Source organism: Cotesia glomerata, linkage group LG3, assembly GCF_020080835.1.
Source record: "Cotesia glomerata isolate CgM1 linkage group LG3, MPM_Cglom_v2.3, whole genome shotgun sequence".
In the NCBI taxonomy this organism is placed as follows: domain Eukaryota; kingdom Metazoa; phylum Arthropoda; class Insecta; order Hymenoptera; family Braconidae; genus Cotesia; species Cotesia glomerata.
The window spans coordinates 29,999,122-30,017,756 of NC_058160.1; the positions used below are offsets into that span (position 1 = coordinate 29,999,122).

At 31.9% G+C, this 18,635-nt stretch overlaps 2 protein-coding genes across 3 annotated transcripts; one reads left to right on the plus strand and one right to left on the minus strand.

The window, feature by feature from the left end:
* Positions 1–175: 175 nt before the first annotated feature.
* On the plus strand, positions 176–6,636 carry LOC123260939 (importin-13). Its single transcript, XM_044722321.1, has 6 exons — positions 176–539; positions 602–766; positions 2,829–2,984; positions 3,053–4,988; positions 5,514–5,657; positions 6,094–6,636. Exons 1-6 carry the CDS (start codon positions 381–383, stop codon positions 6,339–6,341), a joined length of 2,808 nt encoding a protein of 935 aa, XP_044578256.1. The 5' UTR covers positions 176–380; the 3' UTR covers positions 6,342–6,636.
* Positions 6,637–8,223: 1,587 nt separating this feature from the next.
* LOC123260544 (5'-3' exoribonuclease 1) lies at positions 8,224–17,793 on the minus strand. 2 transcript variants are annotated; one of them, XM_044721693.1, is made up of 6 exons: positions 17,640–17,793; positions 17,052–17,492; positions 12,301–15,747; positions 11,270–11,353; positions 10,914–11,090; positions 8,224–9,190 (listed from the first exon to the last, which is right to left on the minus strand). In XM_044721693.1, exons 1-6 carry the CDS (start codon positions 17,712–17,714, stop codon positions 8,273–8,275), a joined length of 5,142 nt encoding a protein of 1,713 aa, XP_044577628.1. In that variant the 5' UTR covers positions 17,715–17,793; the 3' UTR covers positions 8,224–8,272. The 2 variants fall into 2 exon arrangements, with proteins under 2 accessions (XP_044577628.1, XP_044577629.1); XM_044721694.1 differs by lacking the exon at positions 10,914–11,090.
* Positions 17,794–18,635: the final 842 nt, after the last annotated feature.

The window sequence follows — 18,635 nt, forward strand, 5'->3', positions numbered from 1 at the left end:
TGGTTAAATTCAAACTCGCCGAACTGTTCCGAAAATAACCGAGCGAAAAACGCTAAATTGACGACGGGTTATAAAACGACATATATATATATAATTCAAACACGAATAAGAGCTTTTGTGTTGATAAAGCCGTCTGTAATAAAATTTAGTAAAATATATTTATAGAAATGTGGTGAAAAATTTTATTTTGTAAATTTATTAAAATAATGTAACATAGCTTCTTCAATTTAGCTCTAAAATTTTTTATTTATTTATAATTTTTAATTAACTATTGAGTTTTATCAAGTTATCAGATAAATTTAACTAGTTGCTATTAAACCTGTGATAGGGTTAACCTCGACAATAACCTGGAGTAGAATAATAGTTTAAATAATTAAAATATGGAAAGTGATAATTTATTAGCAAGCATAGATGAGGTCGAGAATACAATTAACAGATTCTATGCTGGAGGAGCACCACATCTTCACAATGTCCTTCTGCATTTTCAAGCATCTCCACAGGCTTGGAACCTCGTCTGGGCTTTGTTGGATCCTTCGAGGGTACTTATTAATTTTAATAACTATTTATTTATTTTTTTTATTAATTTTTGTAATTTTTTCAGTCATGGAGCGCTCAATTTTTTGCGGCTACCACTTTGCAAACCAAGATATTGAAGCAATGGGATGAAATACCGGCTACAGATTACCCGTTTTTAAAAAATGAACTCCTTAGAAGAATAGTATCTCCAAGAACACCAAAGGTTACTGTCGCTAAATTATTTGAAGCTGTAAGTAATCATTATTTTATTTAATAAAAAAATTTTTAATTATTGACAACAATAATTTATGAGAATTAATTTAGCAGATATTTGATAATTTTAAAAATTGTTGGGAAAAATGAATTATGGCAAAAAAAAATTAGAAAAAAAATTGACATGTAGAAATTTTTAAAAATTAAAAAAGTAATTTTTTGGAACAAAGTTTTTTGTTAAAGAAAATTACAAAATTGTCAAGTAACAGCTAAATTTAATATCATGAATAATTTTTAGAATTTCTTATTTAAATTTCAAGTTCTTAGAATTATTTTATTCAGTATTTATCTTTTGTTTGCTTCGTCATATTTATAATTTAATCCATTAGTAATTCTTTTAAATTTAGGATTAAATTACTCCGACTTATTTTCTATTTATAATATCAAAGTAATCTATATTATTAAGAGAATAAGAAAAATTATTGACATTTTTAAAGATATAAGCTCACCTCAACATTACACTCATCGAGACCTTTCATTTAAGTACCCATATCAACTTTTCATATATTTTATATATTTATATATTCCTCAAATACCATATACATAAAATATATAAAAAATGCCATGTGGGTACTCAAATGAAAGGTCTCGATGAGTGTAACATCGAAATGAGTTTATATCTTAAAAAACGTCAATAATTAAGAAATGACATTGTATCTCGTGAATTATTGACATTTTTAAAGATATAAGCTCACCTCAACATTACACTCATCGAGACCTTTCATTTGAGTACCCACATCAATTTTTCATATATTTTATATATTTATATATTCCTCAAATACCATATATACAAAATATATAAAAAATGCCATGTGGGTACTCAAATGAAAGGTCTCGATGAGTGTAACATCGAAATGAGTTTATATCTTAAAAAACGTCAATAATTAAGAAATGACATTGTATCTCGTGAATTATTGACATTTTTAAAGATATAAGCCCATCCCGCCATTACACTCATCGAGACCTTTCATTTGAGTACCCACATCAATTTTTCATATATTTTATATATTTATATATTCCTCAAATACCATATACATAAAATATATAAAAAATGCCATGTGGGTACTCAAATGAAAGGTCTCGATGAGTGTAACATCGAAATGAGTTTATATCTTAAAAAACGTCAATAATTAAGAAATGACATTGTATCTCGTGAATTATTGACATTTTTAAAGATATAAGCCCATCCCGCCATTACACTCACCGAGACCTTTCATTTGAGTACCCACATCAATTTTTCATATATTTTATATATTTATATATTCCTCAAATACCATATATACAAAATATATAAAAAATGCCATGTGGGTACTCAAATGAAAGGTCTCGATGAGTGTAACATCGAAATGAGTTTATATCTTAAAAAACGTCAATAATTAAGAAATGACATTGTATCTCGTGAATTATTGACATTTTTAAAGATATAAGCCCATCCCGCCATTACACTCATCGAGACCTTTCATTTGAGTACCCACATCAATTTTTCATATATTTTATATATTTATATATTCCTCAAATACCATATATATAAAATATATAAAAAATGCCATGTGGGTACTCAAATGAAAGGTCTCGATGAGTGTAACATCGAAATGAGTTTATATCTTAAAAAACGTCAATAATTAAGAAATGACATTGTATCTTGTGAACTATTGACATTTTTAAAGATATAAGACATTTTTAAAGATATAAGCTCATCCCGATGTTGCACTCATCGAGACCTTTCATTTGAGTACCCACACCAATTTTTCATATATTTTATATATTTATATATATTATATATATTATATATATATATATGTATATATGAAAAATATATCAAAAATGCATGTGGGTACTCAAATGAAAGCTCTTGATGAGTGTAATACCGGGATGAGCTTATATCTTTAAAAACGTCAATATTTAACAAAGTACAGTGCAATTTAATAAAGTCATTCTTTAATAAAGCAAAATTTGATATATTTATAGTTCACAAGTTTCGGCAGTCACATAGTGACTGCAAGGTTGCTCGTAAAATTTATTTAAATTAATTATTACAGCTAGCGGCATTTCTGTCAAATTACTACGGTACAGATGACAGAACTGAGAACGGCGAAAATAAAGAATTAATGGATGATTTATTAGGAATGTTACCGTACAATAATCCTGAAACACTAGAGATCTTACTCGGAGTATTTCTAGCTCTTTTACTAGACGTAAGTAAACAAACTTAAATTACTCTCATTAGATTATTCCCACGACAATTAACAAAAATAAATTAAAGGTTGAAAAAAGAAAAGGAACCAAACGTACAAAACTCCGTCAACAATTAGGCCTAAACGAGAACCCAAGCGAGAACTGGAGCAAATCAACCTGGCTACTAAAGCAAGTATTCACCACCTACGCAGAGACAATATCCGACGAGAACAATTTTTTCTTCATGGCTCTAGAGTGTGCGTTGCTCTGGATAAAAATGTACCCTCCACTAGACTTAATAAACCAATTATTCGAGCACTTTTTAATAGCAGCAGCGCACTACGTCCCTAAAAACGACGACTTGGACGACGAGAGCCGAGGCTGGGACGTGTCCCGAGAAATCCTGTCTACCGCAATGAGCCAAGAAGGTCTCCTAAAAAGACCGGCTTTATTCTGGGAGTGGACCCGAGCCCTAGTGACTCTAGCCCAGCAAAACGGGAACGTCAGCTTCGCTTCAATCCTCACAGGCCTCGGCGAGACGAACACCCGAACACTTCTCCTAGCGTTGGTCCAGGAGACTGATGAATCCAAGCGCTGGACAGTGGAGACATTAATAAACCTGCTGATCAGGTGCTCGGAGTACCCCGGGCGTTACGCTACTCAAGAGCGTTACAGCAGCATTCCCTTAGGCTTCTGGTTCTCGCTCCAAGATCACATATCTATGTTAGACACTCCTCTGGACGTTCAAGTGCGCCACGCATTGAAGCCCATTTATGTGAGGCTAGTTCATGTTCAGCTTCAAAAAATGACCTTGCCATTGTCTCCAGAAGAAGCTGGAACCGCCGAGGAGCGAGAAGTATTCCGGTGTTACCGCCAAGACATCGCCGATAATATGACTTATTGTTTCAATATTATTGGCCAGGAATTGCTGGTGATTTTAGGCCAGCGGCTCAGTCCACCGTTGATTGATACCTTGAAGTGGGTCGACGTTGAAGCAACGCTCTATTCTTTTCAAGCTTTGTCAGACTGCGTGGAGACAAACGACCTGGAATGTGTCCCAGCTTTAATGAATTTAATCATCACCGGGATTTCTTACGACAAATATCCCGATGAAGTTTTAGCTTGTGCCTGTTCAACAATAGCAGCTTATGCTGAGTGGTTGGGAGAGAACCCAGACCCGTGGCTCGAAAGGTCGCTCCAACTAATAACTTACAGCTTAACTCAAAGCCCGATAGTGCTCGCACGAGCGACGATGGCCCTCAAGGACATCACGCGCGAGTGTCAGGAGAATTTAGCTACTTTAGCACCCTCCATTCTTGATACAATAAGCAAGACTTTGATGGTCCTGCCGACTGGAAGCAACGAGGGGTTGAGACTAATGTATGCTGCGGGTAAATTAATAAACGCTTTGAGGACTACTGAGGAACAGCTGCAGTACCTAGATGCGACTCTTGGGCAGTGTGTTTTAAAACTCCGCGAGCTCTTGCAGAATCCTGTTCTAGAATTTAAAGAAAATGTTACAACGCAGCTCAGGATGGCGACTATGTTCTTGTCTACGCTGGAAGGAGCTATGGGAAAGTCGGTACTTGATGGACTGATGCCGACTTTTAATCAGATTGTCGCGCATCCGGAGTTGAGTCAAAATGATGTGGTCTTGGATGCTATGTACAATTGCGCGCAAAGGGCCTTGCAGTGTCTCTTGCATCCGGAGAAAGATTCCAAGTCTTTGTTGAAGTTGCTGGTTGATGCTTATAAAATTAGACCTCATCCAGCGGCGTTGCAGTTGCTCAGGCAAGTTGTTCTGCTGTTTGGGACGGATTCTAATAATACTATGGGCCCGATTTTTGCGGAAATTGGAGGACATACTCTGAGTGGTTTGGATTCTTGCAGCTCTTCTGGAGGGAATTTGTCAGACTTTGGAGACTTGCTGGAAGCTTACTTGGGTTTGTTAGGACAAATTTGTAAAAAGACACCTAAATTAATGCTACAAGTTCCTGAATATATCAGCAATATGTTGAGATGTGGTAAAATATATTTATTTCTTAAATTAATTACACGGAAAGAATAAGATACTGGATATCATCCCAGATTTTACTCAGTGACTAGAATTCAAATTTGCGCGCGCAAGCGCGCGCCTGACTGTAGCATTTGCATATATTTTCATGCTTATGATATATTCGACCAATCACGTTACGAATAGTTTGATGCCACATACATTTCATCTCAATTTTATTATGAGATATCTGTAGTGAAAAAAAATTTCAGATAGTAGTTAAAAATATTTTCATCAATAATTTCGTGAAATTTTTATATTTAGATTTTTTTTTACTTATAAATTTTTTTATTATAATCTGGATTATACTCATTATAATCTGGATTATACTCATTATAATCTGGATTATACTCATTATTATCTGGATTATATTAGCTACTGTCTGCAATTTTTTTTTCATTCAGTATAATCTAAGATGATATCCAGTGTCATCTTGTTCTTTTTGTGTAGGATTAATGTTTGGTATTATAATAATGTTAATTTTTTTTTTTTATAGGAATAGTTTCTCTAGGTCTTCCAGAAACAGCAGTGATAAAAGCTGCTGCTACTTTCTTGATACACGCAATAGCACAAAGTCAAATTTCATCGTATGTTGAAAATGTTGGAGCTGAGCTTGTTGCCATGATAATGGATTGTATTGGTAAGCTTTTATGAAAATTAATTTACCAGATATTTAATTATTTTAAAGGTTTTTTTTTAACAAATAAATTACTGCAAAAAAATTGATATGTACAAATTTAAAAAAAAATAAAAATGCAATTTTTTAAAAATAATTTTTTTGTTAAAAAAAATTAAAAAATGGTCAAGTATCTGCTAATTTTACTGTCATATTTTTATAAAAAATGTTTCCAAAAATTTTAATGTTATTAAAGTTTATTTTTGATTTTTTTTTAATTTATTAAATTAGAACTAAAAAATATTTTTAAAAAATTGCACTTATAGTTTTTCAAATTTTTTATAAGTGAAATTTTTTTTTTATTAATTTTTTCAATGAAAAAAAAGTTATAATAGTTTTTAGATGTCGGTTAACTTAATTTTCATAAATTTTGAGTAAAAAATGTTGTTTTTTTTTTCAGGAGGTAAAGTGGCGCGCAGCAATCTTGAGCATCATTCTCAAGTACTGCACGCATTAAATAATTATTTCAAAAAAAATATCGGTGCTTGGATACGTTCCGCATTAGAGGAAGGAGTTTTATCATCCCTCACACCAAGCCAAAAAGAAACTCTTACTCGCAGTATTTTAGCAGAGCGCAATAAAGGCCGGCTGAGTGAAATGTTACAAAAATTTAGTTTAGAATATTCAAAGCCCGTCGTCGGGCTTTAGTTTTTATTTAAAACACAAATGGTTTAATCGAATTTTTTTATCGAATTTTGTAATTACATTTTTTTTTATTTAGTTTTAATCAGCGACGGCTGTGTAAGATTTAAAACATTACTTATTTAGAGAATTTTAAACATGTGATTTATTGTTCATTGTAAATGATTTTTTTTATACATATTGTGAAATTATTTTCCATTGAAAATATGCCATATTAATTAATTAATTCATTATAAATTTTATTTATAGAGTAATGTAAAAAACTATTCTTGTATGATCACAATAAATCTTTAAATATTAAGGTAGTTGTGAAAAATATCGTTTTTGTTATTATTTAAGTCAAAATTAACGCTAGTGATTATTATTTTAAATGATTATTTTTTATATTTATTGAAAAAAAAATCAAGTAATTACTGTATAAAACTATAGAAATATGATCACAATTATCGATCACGTTAAAAATGACAAAGTTATTATAGACACAATGATTAATATGTTTATTATAATATCAATAGTAATTAATTACAGTAGAAAAAAAAAATATATTAAATAAAAAATGAAGCTGGGAATATATCACATACATTTTTGACAGAATTCTATCAGCTTCATAGTTGATTGTATTTAATACCAATCAAAACGTTTGCTACAAGTTCATTTTTAACAATTACAGTACAATTGATGATAAAAAAAATATATAATCATCAAAGTGAACCACGAAAAAAAAAAACAACTTAAATAAGATAAAAGACCCAATTATTGACACTGGCCCAATTATTGGACCCTTGCAATTTTATTCTAATTAAAAAAATAATTCAAAAAATCAATTATCTTAAAATTTATATAATTAAAAAATTACAGTTATTATTTTATTAAATTTAAGTTATTTTTTTTAACTAAAATAAAATTGTAAGTGTCAATAATGGTAATGGAAAAAATATACCCTAAAATTTTTAAGTTATAAAAAATTCATATTATTTCATTAAAATTATTATAAAATAAAAATTTTAATAATATTACTCCTATTCTGGGAATGATCGCTCCATTTTTTGTTAAAAAAAAAAAAAAAATATATTATTATTTTATAGATATTTTCTGAAGTAAGTCATTAAATTTTCAGTCTTGGCTGTCCAGTCTAACATAAAAATTTTTTTCTCTAATTTTTCGTAATATTGTTAGCCTGTATTTCCCTCCAGGCAAATTTGTCATTAAAGATAAATTTGCGTGAAAATTTTTTTCAGTCAAATTTATCTTTAGTGACAAATTTAGATATAAATTAATAAAAGGATAAATTGTTTATGCCTGGAGGGAAATTCAGGCTAACAATATTACGAAAAAGGGAAAAAAATTGTATTAAACTGGATAGCCAATAAACTGAAAATTTAATGACTTGCATCAGAAAATATCTATAAAGTAATATAAACCAGTCTTTAAAAAAAAAATAAATATAATTTTTATTTTATAATAATTTTAATGAAATATGAATTTTTCATAACTCAAAAATTTTTTCCGAGATTCTCAATAATTAAATCTTTTACCTTACATATGTATATATATATATATATATATATATATATATATATATATATATATATATATATATATATATATATATATATATATACATGTATATATATATATATATATATATATATATATATATATATATATATATATATATATATATATATATATATATATATATATATTTATTTATTTATATATTGATTAAGAAACAACGCGTACGTACTTGCTAAAAAATATATTTGTACGCCGCAGTAACTGTACATTTTGTACACAATAGTTGTTACAAAATAGCTTTGTTTAAAAAGAACCATTTTAAACAAAAAAAATTAACTACCAAGTACGTATATGATTGAGTTTGTATATCAATTAAAAAAAAAAAAAAAAAAAAAAAAAAAAAACATTTCTGCATTAACTTATTGTGCATTACTTCCATTAGCCGGCGCAGGTGTGGGTGGAAAATTGGCAGCAATACGAGACTTTCTTTGCCGAGGAGGTTTGTGTGTTTTTTGTGCCTGAGAATTATCTCTGAACATCCCGAGTTGTTCGTTAGCAGCCTTGTTAATGGGTTTATTATCAACCTTGGGAGAATTATTGACAGTTTTAGTCTTGGCGGTCTTAGGCGCCAAGTCTTTGCTGTCCTCCGGGGTTTCTTTAGCCTTCCGCTGCTTGTTCTTCTTCTGTGCTTGCAGAGGAACGAACGGAGTGCTCTGTTTAATCACCTCGGGCTTATCCGTTAAGTTGAGCCCGGGCTTGGGGTGGTTCTGCGGAGCTGGTCCGGGTCCCGAAGAAGTCTGGTGAATCGGACGAACTTGAGGGTTCAGGTGCATCGAGGGCATCGGCGGCATTGGAGCCATCTGCGTGAAAGGAGCTGGAGTCTGCGGTGGCATCTGGTTCCAGCTGGTGGGAGGTCTTATGGGCGGCTTCCTCGGGTCTGGGAACGAGCGCGGCGACATCATGGACTGTAAGTTGATGTTCGAAGGCGGCTGGATGTTCATCGGGATGTTCATCGGCATGTTCTGGGGCATGTTAGGCGGAGTGTTGGTCCACGCGTTCGGAGGACGCAAGTCGAAGAAGTGCTGAGGCTTCATTCCTTTGTCCAGGTTCAACTCTTTGTACACTTTCATGGACACATTCTCAGCTGCGAGCTTTGGATCGGAGCACAAGTCGCCCCAGACACTCTGCATGTTCGGGAGCACGATCTGAGCTTTTACTAGATTTTTTTCAGTGTGATAAAAGTACCGCGGCGTTCCAAGTCTCATTACTTGAAAGTGGTTCAGTAATAGTGTGCTGTAAGACACTGTCTCCTTGCGATTGTTCGCTTGCCTCGCGTGCTGGAAAAATAGTCATCTATTAGCCGAATATTTTTATGAATCGCGTTACTAAAGTCAAAAAGGCCTATCTCAAAATTTTCTGAATTTAAGAAAAAAAAATTTTTAAAGTCAAAAAGGCAGTGATCGGCGAAAATTGTATTTTCATCACTCATTTTTTTTTCTGCAATAAATCTAATTAAATTAATGTATTGTAATCCGAGGACCAAGGATCATGAAATAAGTTAATACTAAATTTTTATCTTACGCAACGTTTCGGAGTTTATTACTCCTTCTTCAGGAGTTTGTGGAAACATACAAAATTTATACAATTAATTATTTATTACAGAACAACACCTCAAATCTCTTAACAAATTTAATATCACATACCATAAAAGATTTATGTATTAACCCCGTCAACAAACAATAAATGCTGCTCTGTTGTTTCCATCGTAGTCTACAAATTCTAGTCAATACACGAGTTCTCTCAATTTTTACAAAAATATTTACTTTTTTAAAAAATATTTTTAAAAATATTATCAAAAATGTTTTGTTTGTTGAAGGGGTTAATACATAAATCGTTTATGGTATGTGATATTAAATTTGTTACGAGATTTGAGATGTTGTTCTGTAATAAATAATTAATTGTATAAATTTTGTATGTTTCCTGAAGAAGGAGTAATAAACTCCGAAACGTTGCGTAAAATAAAAATCTAGTATTAACTTATTTCATGATCCTTGGTCCTCGGATAAAAATACATTAATTTAATTCAATGTCAGGATCGGAATAATCACTTATAATAAATCTAATAATTAGCTAGTCTTTTAATTAGTAATTAAAATATGAGAATTACTACCTATTGGAATAATTAGTAATTCAAATTATATAATTAGTATTTAAAATTATTCAATTACTAATTGTTCAAATAATTAATAATTTTAGCGACTTGATTATTATTTGTCCGAATAATAACTCGATAAACTATTCAAATTACTCATTATTGAAATAATTAGTAATTAAACGCTAGTCTAATTACTGATTATTGAAATATTTATTAGTGTGACAAATAGAAATGTTAATTTTATAAATAAAGAAAAATTAGAAATCTAAATTTTTTTTTTTCCCGATCACTGCAAAAGAGTATATTTGAAAAAATAGTCAAAGTAGCTTCCAAGGACCTTAAAACGTCGAGATCTAACGAAAAATTGATTTTTGGAAGTTAGATTGAAAACATTAACACATCCCAATTTTTAAAAATTAAAAATTTTTTTGTATTTTGTGAAAATTCACTGAAAAAAATTAAAATAAAATTTTTAACTTCTTCTAACATAAGTTGACAATTTGAAAAAATTCGGCTGTGATAATATTTTAAGTTCAATTTTCAAAAATGATTTTCTCATTAGATCTCGACGTTGATAGTTTTTACACGCTACTTTGACTATTTTTTTCATATATGCTTTTTTAGCTTGAAAAATTTTTTTTCTTTAAGTCAAAAAGGTTTAGTCAAAAAAGAAAATTTTTTTGCGTTTTTCAACGATATTTTTATACATTCTCTAGTTGATTAAAAAAAAAAATTTTTTTTCATACGCTCTTTTGACTTTAGCAATGTGAAATAAATTACTGACAATTAATAAATGATGAAAAAGCATGCGACGATTAATCTAATTAATATTCATGCAATTAAATTATTATTATAAATATGTAAATAATTTTTTACTGAACCATTAACCCAGTAATAAAACATACATCGAACATTTGTTGTACCAGTGGTGGTGCTGACGGCGGTACTAGCGGCGTCGGCGGAAATATAAAGGGTTTTATGTTGGTATTTACTGCCGCTGGTGCTGACGACGGTGTCGAGGCACTAGGCTTGTCGTCGGATATTTTCAGGACTGCTTTCAGAAAAGCACTCGGGTCTTGAGGCTGTTGTGTAATAATAATAATACTGTTAGTTTGGTTATCGTTACTTTACTTTTTAATCATTGATCACCATGCTAATGCTTATTTAATAAATAATTAGCAAAGTTAAAACATCTGAAACCAGATTTGTTTCCCAGACAATACTAGACAACGACAAGTCGGGATAATTTTAAATACTTTACCGAGTTATTTACTGGCGCCGGTGGCACTTGAGGTCGCACCATCGAGAAATTCATTGGCTTTTGGACGTTGGCTCCGCTCGCAATCTAAAATATTAAGCAAATTAGCTAATAAAATTGCTATATAACATTATTAAAGAGAGTATTTTGGTCTAGAAATTTGAAAAAATTGATTTTTTTTCATGTTTTCAAAGATTAACCCTTTAAAAATATGTCTTTAAAATAATTTTAGAAAATTCAAATTATTTTTGGAGAAATAGCGAAGTTTTAAACGCTTTTTTCTTGAAACTGTCTTTTTAAAAACAATACCCACGATTTCTCAAGTTCTACTGAAGCAAATTACTTGAAATTTTGTGAAACTAATACCTAATATTTGTATAATAAAAATAAGGAGAATTGTAATTGTAATGTGTAAGGAAAAAGTGTATAATGTCGATTTTTACTTAAAAATAATTATTTAATATTTAATATTTAGTATTTAATTTAATAAATAAATTTAAAGATATTTTGAATATCAAAGCTTTGTAAAACACATGAATGTGATACGAATAAAACTCATATCTATCTACTTGAAATTTTTTGTAAGTCTTCTTTTTAGACTTCTTTATCGCATTAACTGTCCTCATTCCCAAATTGCAATATTTAATATTTTTAAAAAATTGGGAAAACTCAAACAAAGTGGTACAAAAATTAATTTTTTTTTAGGCAGTTTTTTTGTGAAAAAAAATTTTTTTTCAACTTTTTTTTTTTTAGTTAGTACCATTAGAGGCATTATTTTAAATTAATAATCTTTTTTTTCCTAGATTTTTTAAGAGGGTATGATGGTCACGTGCCAATTTTTTGAAACCCCCCACTTTATTAACTAACTTTTTGAATTTTTTTATTTTTTTTTCTGTATTCGTGAAATATTAATAAATATCTTATAAAAAAATGAATAATAAAAATATTGCCTTTTTTTACGTCACTTAAAAATTTACCTTAAATTCAAGTTTCTAGCCCAAAATACTCCCTCAAAATAAAAAAATAAAAATTACCGTAGATTTTTGCAGTTCATTCCACAGCATTTGAAATTCAGTAGCTTTTTCATTAGAATTATTAGCCTGGGTATTAGCAGGAGCCGCTTTAACTTGATTACTTGTAGGCACTGTAGGTTTTTGAGTCTGCAGACTAGAATTACGAGCAGCAGGTAGATTAACTTTACCATTCCCACCAGTATTACTATTATTACTACTATTCTTAGCAGGTGAATTAGCCGAGTTCAAAGGTTCATTTTTCTTCATAACCCGTATTTGTTGCTGCGATTGCGCCTGAGCCTGTGCTTCCTTCTTACAAAAAACTGGCAAGAAGTTATCATGTTTATTAAACGACGCAAAAGCACTAGACTTAGCATTGCTATTGCTATTACTGTTACTGTTACTACCCGTATCACCCCTGGGCTGTTTCTTGCGAGCCATTTTTTCCGTCACCATTCCAAGCCCAGTAATATCCTGCTCAGCACGAATTCCATGACTGATATTAATGAATTCAGCAGTCAGTAACTTGTACCTTCGACAAGTAGCTCCTCCAGTGAAAGAAATGTTTCCAATAAAGGGTTTATCAAACAAAACATCGTAAGTTTTTTCATCTTCAATTCCTTGAATCCCCACGATGGTGCCCTTGTACCCAAGCGGCACAGCGGAGTCATTTTTCACCGCAATAATTCTATCAAACATCCTGTGCTTAGCTGAAGGGTCCGGCGGGATGTTACCATTATTCAACTCCGGCTTGAAAAGCAAGTGAGGCTTAACTTGCATCAGCACAGTCTTAGAAGTACTTCCCTCTTCTTCAACATACTTATCAATCTGTTGCTGTAATTTTACTACAATCTCCGGATCAAGACCTTCTTCGTCGCAATTTCTAGAATTGACACTCCTGAAAGGTTGCTCCTTGAGCCACTTAACGACCTCCGAAAGTTCATCACAGTTATTAAAGACCTCATCTTCATTGTACATGTCATTACTAGCATTTCCCGCAAGGTACTCAAACAACAGCGGATATTTCTCCATGTAGCTGCGAATGAGCCCAATAGACTTCGAACTGTACAGCCACTGGCCCTCAACCTTCTTAGTATACCCCGGCAGCTCCTCGTTCTTCTTATTGAACTTCAAATTCAGCCCGATATTCTGCTGCTTGCGCTCAGGCGTCGACTGTTCAGCGGTGCGCTCAGGCAGGACAAAAATAGACCCGGTGATGCGGCTCAGCAGGTGACTGCTGATGCCCAGCCGCTGGGCAGCAATGCTCCCATACATATACTGCATCCTCAATTGACTCTGTTCTTCCCTGAGCTCCCTGAAGTCCGGCTCGGGAGAGAATTTCATAGCTACCTTCACACGACCGGTCTTAGTATTAATCCCCGGGGGAATAACGTCACCCATCGCTCCATAATGCGGATGCCCAAGCATGAAACATATGCTCTTAGGAACGTAAATATCGCTGATGTTCTTATGAGTGATAAAGCCTTCCTGCTCGACTTCAATATCACGTACGATTGTCTGATAAGCGTAGCAAAACGGGTGGCTCGACCATTCTTTCTCCAACGAAAGCCTGCCTTGATTAGATAAAATGTATCTCCGACCGGAGATAGGACACGCGTGGATCAGCATGCTTGTCTGCCCAATATCAATTCCGAATCTTGATTTGTAAGACAGCGCGACGCTTTTTGACTCAGAACTCCACTGGCTCTTAGAAGAGTCTTTAAAAAACTCCCGGTTTAAATTATCCATTCCGTAGGGACGGTTCATGTTTATTAAAGTAAACTTGCTGTCTTTAGTAGACACTCCAATGACAAAAGCCTCTACCAAGTGTGGCCATTTAATGTAAACAGTCTTGCCTAATATTTCACTGGAGATTTTCTCTATTGTTGGAGACTCTTTAGGAGATATTAATATCATCATATTCTCTCCTCTAGAAGCTTGCTCGAATACTTTGACCTTGGCTTTTCCTAGGCAAACTGTGTGCGGGATGTGCTGCATCGTGGGGAAGCCAGAGTAGTAAACATGCAACTTGACATCTGGACACAGACCCTTGACTAATTTTTCACTTGGCACGATTAATTCTTTAGGATCCAGTAGCTCTATTTTTGCGTGGCTCTCAATCGTGGGAAAATAATCAGGAGCTCGAACAGAGCCTAAGTTATCTTGTGTGTATGTAATGATGTTCATCGGGCCGTGTTGATTACGCTGCACTTCTTCAGGAGTTAATAATTTTTCATAAGGACTCATTGCTTCGATTAATTTTTCCTCGTTGATAAACGGAATGAGGACTACAGCTTCCCACTCTTGCTTCTTTTCATTCAAATCGGTCCTGAATTCCAAGGGGTAGTAGTCGATTATTGGCGATCGTTCTTCTGTTAGCAAGCCTTGATAAGCTGGAGGCAACAGTTCTTTACTAGCTGCTGGAAGAACGGCTAGTAGTTGCTGAAAAGGCAAAAATGGGCTGCCTAAATCGAAGCTGAGCTTGAAATCTTTGAAGCCTTTTATATCGGAAATGTAAGGAGCGTAGTGATGAGGGTAGTACCAGGACCAGCTGCAGCAGCCGTCGTAGTAGTAGTGCAAGTTCCACTGGATCGCAGTGACATAAGCTTCAGCTTGAGAGCGCATTACTGAGGCGTCAACGGACTCGTACTCGAATTTGTTTATGTAGTAGTCACGTTTGTGCTGTAAGAACTCAAGATTGTACATCTCGTTGTCCGAATCAGTGTCAATTAATTCTTCTTCGTCAGAATGTCCGAGAAGTATCTCGTCAGTCGCTTGTATCAGCGCGCTCAAGTCTTTGTTCATTGGTGTCTTGATAGGAGAGTCCAACTGCTCGGGAGAGTCTTTGGACTTCCTGTAGCTTGTTCGTTCACTTTCGTTTGGCCGTCTTCCGGTTTTTCCCTCGAAGTACTTGAGGTCTGCTAGAGTTTCGGCGAACCGCTCGACGTCGATGTGCGACAGTTGGTCCATAAACTTCTCGAAGCGCTCCAGGTTCAATTTACCCGCCTCGTTTATGTAGCCGTCTAGGGTTGGTAGGATTTGTTTGTACGCGTGGTATAATACTGGTAACGCTCCATTGGCTATATGTAAATTAGGCAGGTGGGGAATGAAATCATTGCCGACCAAAAATCCCATCAGAATCCAGTCGTCTATTATTTTTTCAATGTCAAAGGGAAATTTTAACTCGGTTTTTAGGGATTCAAACTCGTGCTCCATGTACTCGCGGAGCAGAGAAATATGGAGCAGGCAAAACTTTGTTTTTTCGGGTATTATGCATTTTTGTACGTTTTTTCCGTATTTCACTTCTTCACGTAATACTGCAAAATGTGGCTCGTGGGTACAAAGACTCAACATTATTAAATCTGCGTCTAGTCCGTAAAGACAGTGACGTGTATTTGGATCGTGATCTGGTTGGGATTTAATGTATCTTATGTAATCCATTATTTTGTGCTCACCTTCACCTGGTACCTTGAAAAAATAAATTTTTGTTTTTAAAAATCGTGCTAAATTTAAGGTAATAGACCCAGTTATTGACACTGGCCTAGTTGTTTGACACAATTTTATTCTAATTAAAAAAATCAACTCTCAAAATTTATAATTCAAAAATTATATTTATTAATTTATTAGAGTTGATTTGTTTTTTTTTTTTAATTAATATGAAATTACAAGTGTCAATAACTGAGTCTTGTACCTTATACCTTTACCTAAAATTAATAAATCTATCAGCACAAAAAATGCTCTTTACCTAGCAATTAAATATTAAAATTTACGACCTAATGAAATGAAACTGTTAAATTGTTTTTCAACACTACATAAAAAACTTGGGACCTGGTTAAAATCTAATAATGTTTAGGCATATAAGGTAAAAGACCCAATTATTGACACTGACCTAGTTGATTGACATTTGCAATTTTATTCTAATTTAAAAAATAAAATCTTCTCAAAAAACCAATTAAAGTAGAAGAACCGGTTGCAATTTTATTTTAATTAAATAAAACAATTCGGCTCTAATAAGTTAATAAATATAATTTTTAAATTATAAATTTTGAGACAGTTAATTTTTTGAGATTTTATTTTTTTAATTAGAATAAAATTACAAGTGTCAATAACTGGGTCTTTTACCTTATCTTAAAATTTATAATTCAAAAATTATATTTATTAATTTATGAGTCGATTTGTTTTATTTAATTTAAATAAAATTGTCTATTTTTTCTATTACCATCATTGACACTTACAATTTTATTTTAATTAAAAAAAAAAAATTTAATTTAATAAAATAGTAACTGTAATTTTTTAATTATAAATTTTAAGATAATTGATTTTTTGAATTATTTTTTTAATTATAATAAAATTGCAAGTGGCAATAATTAGGCCAGTGTCAATAACTGGGTCTTTTACCTTAAATAATTGAAAAACCTAAATCATTAAAATTATTAAAAATTTGTAATAAAAATGTACTTATTACTTTGTACTTAAATAATCTATTATTATATATTAATATGATGTAATTATGTATTTTTTCTGGTTTTATGTACAGGTGTGTACCACCTCTATAGAATCACTACCAGAAGTAAAATGATAAATAAATAAAATAAAAGACAATCTTACAGTTAAGCTGTATATTAAAAAGAATTATTGTTATCTTGCTAATTTTATTTGACATGACTGCTAATAATATTTGAGCAATCAAGATAACCTTCAATTAAATAATTAAAACCATTAATATAATTATATTGATAAACATTTTAAATGAAAAAATTTTAATTAATTACCTCAGGACCGCTGAGAATAATTTTACACTTCTGCCACAATTTGTCGGTAGATATTTTGTAAGTAACAAAATACTTTAGCTGTTGGGTCAACTTGGCCATAAAAAGTGTACCAGGAGTGATACAATTGGAGTCGAAGCGCGATTCCTCAGGTATAGTTTCACCCTTGGCGCGAGCTCTTGCTTCAACGAGCTCGGCTTCCTTGGCCGCGCGAAAACGCCGTCCCCGCTGCTGGTTTATTTTAGCACGTGGCGCAACACCATCGACAGCCATAAAAAATAATTTCTGGGGTTTTATCGTACGGAACAGTACTTCAACATAGTGAAATATATTTTTGAATATCGTCTCCTCGGTGATGCGAAATTGCGCGTCAGCGTCGTTTGGATGTGAACAGCAGTGAATTATGCCGTTCATGTCCAAGTACAGATTATCGAACTCCGGAATCTGGGGAAGAAAAAATTTAGTTAATTTTTTTATGAGTAAAAATAAAAATTATTATTTGTGCATTGAGTCCAAGAATAATCAATAAGTTCTTTGCCTGTCATTACTTGAGATTAACAGTATGTTCATGAAAGATAATGAGATTTTTACCTGATATTCATTCAGCAATTCAATAATACAAGGGTATCTTTCACAAATAAATCTTGCAAACTTCGGCACACCCATTTTTATTTATTATTAATTACGTATTATTAATTTATATTTAATATAAAGATAATAATAATGTTAACTAATATATATTCATATACAAATTTATTATCAATGGTAAAATATTATCATTTGTATATAAAAATTCATAAAAACTATCTCGTATATAATCACACACAATATACGTATTTTTTAGTCTCATAACACAGATGTAATTGTACATAACCAGATTAATTGTCAATTGTTATATAATTTCTCTAGATGAAATAAATTTTGATAAATAAAATCTAACGTTCGTTTTTTAATTGCTGAAAGCCGCAACGGGGGCACTACTTTTCACTTTTCGATCTGAGAATATATAAATAAAATAAGAAATTTTTATTAATTACAAAGTAACTTAAATAACTACTAAAAAAATTTTTTATTACATTTTTTTAATGTAAAATTAATTAATTAATTAATTAAAAGAAATTATTTGCTTATTTTGCAGTTTACAATTGGGTACTAGCAATGGCGGCGGTGGTGGGGGGTGCGGACGACAGGGAGTGTCAGTATCGGCGCAGCAACGAACGAGGTAACACATGATTCCCACAGCGGCGATAATCTCTTAGTCTGATTTTGTATTTTATGACAAAATTTAGATTATTTTAGCGTTACTTATTGAAATATTCAATAAATAATATTTATTGACATAATTAATTGTGAAAATTTATAGAAAAATATGTTTATTTTAAAAAATAATGTTTTTTTTCAAATTTTGAATTGTCATTCAAGTGTCCGCCATTTTGTTTTCTCAAAACGGTTCTAATTCATGAAATTTAATTAAATAATTTTTTTAATAAATAAATTAGGAAAAAAATTAATGAAATTAAAGATAGTAGTCACTTAACTATTTTTTTATTTTTTTTCAACAAATTGATCTTTTCGAAAAAATCACTT